This window comes from Haliotis rubra, unplaced genomic scaffold (assembly GCF_003918875.1).
Source record: "Haliotis rubra isolate DU_JTF1 unplaced genomic scaffold, ASM391887v1 Scf1255, whole genome shotgun sequence".
In the NCBI taxonomy this organism is placed as follows: domain Eukaryota; kingdom Metazoa; phylum Mollusca; class Gastropoda; order Lepetellida; family Haliotidae; genus Haliotis; species Haliotis rubra.
The window spans coordinates 231,101-238,820 of record NW_025765176.1 but is presented as its reverse complement, the minus strand read 5'-3'; the positions used below and the strand labels follow the sequence as shown (position 1 = coordinate 238,820).

Genomic DNA, 7,720 nt, shown 5'->3' with positions numbered 1-7,720 from the left:
ACGAACACGTGGTTAGGGATTCTGCGCCATTGTTTCTGCAAGGCAGCGCCAAGTTCCTGCAAATTCTGACGGTTTGGTTCCTAAGACCACGAAGCCTTCTCCCAAGTGCATCCCAAACGTGCTCTTGGCTGGATTAAGGCTCGGGGACCTCGATGGCCAGTCCATGACGTTGATTCCAGCGTTTTGAAGGGAAATTTCTGCGTCAACATCGCGGTATGCGGGCCGAGCATTATCATGTGGCGCTGGAACCGTAGACTCCAAATGGCCATGAGCTGCCAAGTGAAAGGAACGAGTTCAGGGTGAGCACCTCTGTCGCGGTAAGTTAAGCAGCCGTGAGGTTTCCACGGATGACCAGGAAAGTGTAGGGTAGGGTTGTTCCCACAGAAAGTAATTCCCACACCCGTGCAACTTCCGCCCCGAATCTGTCGGACTTCCTGTACACAACATTGGGCATACTCGTTCACGACGTCGTCTCCAGACTCTATGCCTGCCGTCCTCGAATCTGAGGGTAAAACTGGATCTGACCGCTCCAGACTCAACCTAATCTCTGGGTCCAACCACGTGAGACGGTGGACAACCTGCTCGATGACGTCACTCGTGGACGACAGCCAACGGAAGATCTGACTCAGCGAATGTGAAATGCAGCCAGTTTGTTGTAAACGACCTCGCAAACACATACATTGCACGACGGCTGCATCCCATTGTTCTTATGGATGTCGGATTAACCGTTCTTCCCACTGGTGGAACATGTGCCGTCGTTCACGTTGCACATTTGACAATCCGTGGCATTTCAAGTACCGCTAGAACTGTGGGTTTAAAGTGTCTTTTTCACTTCTTGAGGCCACCGGAAACATCAGTGCTTATGAAGAAAACCTCTTCTGATGCGTAGATCACGTGGATTGACTGCACGTGCAAAACCTTGATTTGGCACTCACCGCCATTTTGCACGACGACTTGATAGGTTTGAGTGGGTTTTGCTAACGTGTGTTTCTAGAGTCGAATGATAGGATCCCATTTCGGATACATAGATGTATGTTCCAGAGAAAAAATTATCACATTATTTTTCAAATTACATGCGTTGTGAAGTTTCTTTTTGACTCAGTGTAAATAAGCACTACAAAATGCGCTATTTCGGCTGCCGTCTCGCATCTATGACGTCACAGTCTTATTCCCCGCTCCAAAGTTGGGATTACAATATGCTAACCCGTTGAAATGAAAGCTAATATGACCATTTTGAGGAGTGTGAATGTATCACTATTTTGACGCTTATAACATATTTCATGAAGCTGTGAATCTATATATCTCCCTTTAAAACATTTACCGATTGATCCCACTGGAAACAATCTTTAAATCTATGAAATCTTAATTTAAAATAAATGTTACCACTTTCAGGTTCCGAATGCTTATGGGGTGTTTAGTTTGAAAAAAATTAAAATACAAAAATGGAAATAATGCATAGAAAATAAATGGCTTTCTCTTCACAAATCTCCTTCACAAATCGCCCGCATATATTTTGAGAGGAGTTTTGACACAAAGACGCACAATGTTTATGTCTTGTTTGTGATCTTTGTAGGTTCTGATTGTTGACTGCGCCTTTCCCTAGAAAGCTTTGCCCTTTCCTAGTCATTGTCCAGTCGTCACTTTACAGCTGTGTCGTACTTCGGATATTTCGACGTATTTGTTCACTTGTCGAACTGGATGAAACTCGAGATTAGGGAAGTACGTTAGCTCTTGTGTCCGTATTTGGCTTGTGTGAGATCGAAAGCAAAGAAATATTCGCTTTATCTACACCCCGCCTAACATCCATACTCCAGCAATATAGTCTGTAAATAATCCCGTCTGGACCAGACATTCAAATGATGACACCGTGAACAGAGATCTACGCAGCTGGGAAGCGATGATATGTGTTTAACGGTCAACCGATCCCGTTAGTCGCCTCTAACGACAAGCATGGGTTCCTGAAGACCAATTCTAACTCAGATCTTTACAGGTTGTTCGGGAGCATTTCCTGATCTGCAAATAGGAATACGCTTTCCTGTAAGGAGCGTAGCTACCATTATAAAAAAGCCCGGGCTTACACACGGTTGTTGCTAAAAGGTTAGGCAAGCCTTCAATACTATCTAAATATAAAGCTTTGCAACCTATCGGGCTTACACGAAAATATTGGCCTGCTACGCGCCTACCTATGTTCATGAAATTTTGAAATTAACTCAATCAAATCTGTGATAAGATAATAGCAGTGGCTAAGATGCTAGCCAAGTTTTAAATATATTAAGCATTTCTGAAGGTGCCGATCTTCACCCGGACCAATGCTTGGTTTAAACGGTTCCAGGTTCATCTTTTGTAACAGTTGGTAAGAGATCATGAATTGTATCAATACGTTAGTTACAAGTTTGGGTATTTGTCACACATTGAATTATCACCGGTTACATCAGTAGGTTGTTAACGTTCCTGAAACTGGGTAAACTATGTTCCAGGTAATGTGGAGGATGGATTATTCTGTTGCTAGGCGATCTGTTTACAGAATCGTTGCTGCGTAGCTGATATCTCAGGTTCTGCCTTTGATCATAAATGCTTTTATTTGCTTCCTGAATATTTGTATCACATTTCTACTTGCGTCGATTTTTTTTGAATATTTGTAGCTTTCAGATTTTAGCCTTTTTCAATGTTAATATTGTTAGATGAAAACGTACTGGCTAGCGAACAGTTGGTGGTTTATTTGGTGGTTTATTTCAGAAAAGTAAGTAATTATAGACCATAGGCCCAGGTTACACTTTGAGAATTACAGAGTGAGAAAGTATGTTATAATGAAGACTGTCTCAGTAACATAGCTTGATATATATATGCTGATAAATGTTTTTATAAATGTTATCGAGAAAGAGGTTATCGCCGCGTACCAGTTATGGCCAATACATCAGTATCACACGTGCGCAGTTCCCGTCAGTTACAGGGGGCGGTGGGGTAGCCTAGTGGTTAAAGCGTTCGCGCCTCACGCCGAAGGCCCGGATTCGATTCCCCACATGGGTACAATTGTTTCATTAATTTAACGCACGGCTGAGTCATTTTGTAAATACCGCTAAAATAGTTTAATTGGGTTTCATGTGTACGACATGTGTTGTGTCACGAAATGTGCCAATGTTTAACATACCTTTAGGCTTTGAATGTACCGTTACAAATCTGACCAACAGACGTTCACAATTCAAAATGTCTAAATCTTTGGATATACTCAAATCATTTCTTTAACCGGAACCTTAGAAGCCTAACAGATGGATTTCATGTATTTTCTGCTTTTTGCAGGATGTTTTATGAATGTTAAAAATATATAAAACCATTTGCATAAAACTATCTTCCACAGAAGCTAAGCATCTGCTTTATCATTTTCCGAAAGCTATAAATCTTTTGTATGATGAGAAATGTTGCTACTTATCTAATATAACATGCCATTGCAGATACACAGTCGTGGCTATCCTGGGAAACATTGGGTGTAAAGGGAATAGCTGTTAAACTGACATGAATGGATGACTGAAAATCAGAAATGACACCAGGTGTTCGTGAAACAAATGTGTTTGCTCTGTGCTGTTATACATGTTGTATTAAACACTGTCATGTCACGTCATAAGTGTGCTCCAACTACATTAATACTGTGTGCCCGAATTATTGAATAAATTCAGTTTGCTCCTCGATCTGAGGTGTTGGGTATTCTATTACAGATAAAGTACAACTATAATTAAAGTCCCATTTATATGACTTCTACATAAAGGATAAAGGGGAGGGAGGGAGGGAGGGGAAGCGAGGGAGAGAGAGGAGGGGAAAGGGATGTGTTAGGAGGGGAAGAGAGGGTGGAAGGGAGGGAAGAGGGAGGGAGGTGGAAGGAGAGGGGAGAGCGAAAGGGAGGGAAAAGGTGGGAGAGAGAGGTGCAAGAGAAGAGGGGGAGGGAGAGAGGCAGGGGAGGGAGGGAGAGAACTGGGAGAGACAGCAAGAGAGAGCAGGGGGAGAGAAAGGCAAGAGAGAGAGGGGGAGGGAAGGAGGAGAGGGAGAGAGGGTGGAAAGAGGAGGTGGGAGGGAGAGAGGAGGGAGAGGAGAGAGAGGGAGGAGAGGAGGGGTGGAAGAAGAGAGAGGAGGGGATGGAGAGGGGAGAGAGGAGAGGGAGAGGAAGAGGAGAGGGGAGAGAGGAGAGAAGTGAAGAGAGAGGAGGAGAGAGAGAGATGAGAAGAGAGAGGAGAGAGAGAGGAGAGGAGAGTGAGAGAGAGAGAGGGAGAGAGAGAGAGGAGGGAGGAAGAGAGGAGGAGAGAGAGGAGGAGAGAGAGAGAGAGGCAGAGAGACAGAGGGATGGAGAAAGAGGAGAGAGAGAGATGAGAGAGAGAGAGAGAGGAGAGAGAGAGAGAGGAGAGAGAGAGAGGGAGAGAGAGAGGAGATGAGAGGACCACAGAGGACCCAGGCACACAGAGACAGGAGAGGACATGCAGACAGAGAGAAGGAATAAAGATGGAAACCAGGTGACACAGGTGAAGACCATGGATGGAAGGAACTGACCCACACAGAACGAACCGACCCCAGTGAGCACACATGGACAGGTATAGAATAGCACACACATGGAGTGAAGAATAACTTGATCCATGACAGAGATGGACCCAGCCACGGGATGGGAGAGCCCAGGACCAACTGATGGATCCAGACAGCGGAGAGCCACACCAACATTGATGCATGGACAACACACACGAATGAGGAATGACAGAAAAGAAAAAGAACGGATACACGGAGACATGGACTTGAAACCTGAAGGACACAGCACAGAAGCCACGGACTGAGGCACAGTGAGACCCAGACCCCACCCGACAGCACAAATGTAGAATAGAAACACATGCCACACATGGCTTGTCTTGAATGGCACAGATAGAGAGCTTGTGGAGGTGGACCATGACAAAGAAAGGACATCCATAAACTTCAGTGCAGTCATAGGAAAGAGCCCACACACCACACTGGACCACACACAATGTGAAGGAAACACAGGAGGAAGACAGTGGTGTAAAACCATACAGAACCACACACAAACGGAGACATGATCAAGTGACTTGCCGGGAATACTGCAAAATAGAATGAAAGGAGTAGTATCTGAATGACACACACAGGAAATATTTGACGGAAGAAATGGATGGAATAGGACCCAGGAACACACACATAGAGACCAGACCAACAATCAGATGACCACAACACATGACATGGCACGGAAGGATGAAGAAAAAGGAAGGAAGCAATGGACAAGGAAAGGTAGGATAAATATGGAAGCCAAGGAAGCCCCAGGAAGAGGTGAAGAAGAATATGAATGGAATAGGTGGAAAGAAGAAATGAAGGAATGGAAATTGCATGGAAGGGAAGGTAGAAAAGCAATGAATAATGAAGGAAGACAGGTGGAGGTAAAAGGATAGCAGGAGGCATTTAAATATCTATGGTAGAAATGGACAATTAGATGAAAATGGACAGCCTTACAGCACTTTATAATGGAAATGGATTCAGAATAAATGAATGTAGGAGGGTAATACATGAGAATGGACAGAATGGACGATTTTAGGAACGGAATGTACAGAGAGATGGAGACTTGAGGAGAATATAAAATAAAGGTATAGTATTTATGGTATAAATATAGGTGGAAAATGACATGGAATGGACGGAAATGAAAGACGATATGGGGAAGCCATGGTGGGGTATGTGGTGGAAAGGGTGTCTTGAAATGGCCTAGATAAAAGCATGGAATATAATGAAAGGAAATGGATCCAGATATATGGGGGCGGTCTGTAAATAATCGAGTCTCTGAACCAGACCAGGGATAAACAGCATGAGCATCGATGTACGCAGAGGGATATGGTGACATGTGTCAACCAAGTCAGCGACGTCCATACGAAACATCCGCACAAACACATCCACAGAGCAGCACACCCATAATTTTCGCATGTGCATCGACGGTTCTGGATGGTAAGCATGCATTTCACTCTGAGGTATGGTCTGTCATCCAACCACCATTACACGACTTGCTCAACGTCATCAACAAACCAGGGTTGCTGCTGATCGTTCCCGTACCGGACGGCCACACGAGTGACAACTCATGCGTAAGATCGGTTCATCCGGGTCCCTCATCTAAGGAACCGAACTGAAGCAGCAACAGTAACAGCAGCCTTAGTTCATGGCTCAAAGGGGAGCAGTGTCCAGTGATACGATTAGGCGTCGTCTTCGGGCTGCTGGAATCCCCTGCTGACGGCCATGTGTGGGGCCAATTTGACACGTCAACAACGCCAGCGACGTTTACAGCCCTCACACAACAAGGGTGTCGATGGATTATCTGGCTCAGAACAACATTAACATACTTCCATGGCCGTCTCTTTTCCCCCGGATATGGTTCCCCATTGAACATTCTGGGACGAAATTGACGGAGCATTGCTGCAGGTATGCAGCCACCACACCTGCACAGTTGGAACAGAGATTGGTGTTTGAGTGGAACCACTTGCCTCAGACATTCTTTCAGACACTAGTGAACTCCAATGAGGCGACGTTGCAAGCCTGTGCTCAAGCTCAAGGTGGCTATACGCACTACTAAAGAGACTGTCACTTTTCGCGTTCAAGGGTATCTCCATTTGACGGACTGTGATCAATTTGAACTTATTGCAATTCAATCGTCAGCAGCAACTTTCAGCTGTTAAACTGGTGGTATTTTCTATAGAATTAATGATTAGACATAATTTTGGTTGTCCTCTATTTAAAAAAAGCCAGCGTTTCGTTTCGCTTGTTCAGTACATGTCTTAGACAACTGGTGGACAAAGTAATGAACATGTTTATGTGCATGTAACTTTCGGATGCTTGATAAGTATAGCAGTAAATGATATCAAATCAAATGTAAGGGAACATACACCTATAGCTAATATAATCAGCTTTGTTACTTTACCCCTTATTCTTACCTATGCATTTGAGACCGCTGTGACTCCAGCTGAAGTCCTTGAGGGCATGTTGTTTCAGCAGTAATAGTTTCCAGAACCCATATAACCATGATGGCACCTGTACTTCCAGACACTTCCAACAGCCCTACCTGTACCGTTGACAGAGGCGTTGTCGATAGGTGGAGGTTTGTCTGGACAACCGTAAGCTGGAATGGGAACTTTGGTTATCAAAGCCTTAAGGAATCTTCTTTCTGGTACTGAGTTTCTGATTTCTGATACTCACACATAAAATGCACATATGTTATGCCCAAAGAGGGATTTATCTGATGCTTGGTTGGTTTGTTGTTTAACACCTCAGCACTATTCCAACTATATGCTGGCGGTCTGTAAATAATCGAGTTTGGACCAGACAATCCTGTGATCAACATCATGAGCTCCAATCTGAGCAACTGGCATATGATGACATGTGTGAAGCAACACCACGCGTTAGTAGCCATAAAGCCCAGTAGGAGGAGGCTGCAGTGTTCCGGACTCGGTAGTCACGGATGTTGTTCTCGTCGTCCTGATCAGTTGCAGATTCAAAATGCGAATCTTATGAATACCATAATTATATTCTGTATACTATTATGGTGAGTGGGTGAGTGACTATGATTTTACGCCGCTTTTAGCAATATTCTAGAAATATCATGGCGGGGCACACAAAGAAATGGGCTTCACACATTCTATCCATGTTGGGAATCGAACCCGGAGCATCAGCGTGACGAACGAAAAGCCTTAACCACTCAGGCTACCCC

The 7,720-nt window shown here is 44.4% G+C and overlaps 1 protein-coding gene across 1 annotated transcript; it reads left to right on the top strand.

Moving 5' to 3' along the window:
* The first annotated feature begins 483 nt into the window (after positions 1 to 483).
* LOC124266420 (octapeptide-repeat protein T2-like) lies at positions 484 to 4,808 on the top strand. Its single transcript, XM_046701228.1, has 3 exons — positions 484 to 561; positions 3,761 to 4,055; positions 4,624 to 4,808. The coding sequence occupies exons 1-3, from the start codon at positions 484 to 486 to the stop codon at positions 4,806 to 4,808; spliced, it is 558 nt and encodes a 185-aa protein (XP_046557184.1).
* The last annotated feature ends 2,912 nt before the right edge of the window (positions 4,809 to 7,720 follow it).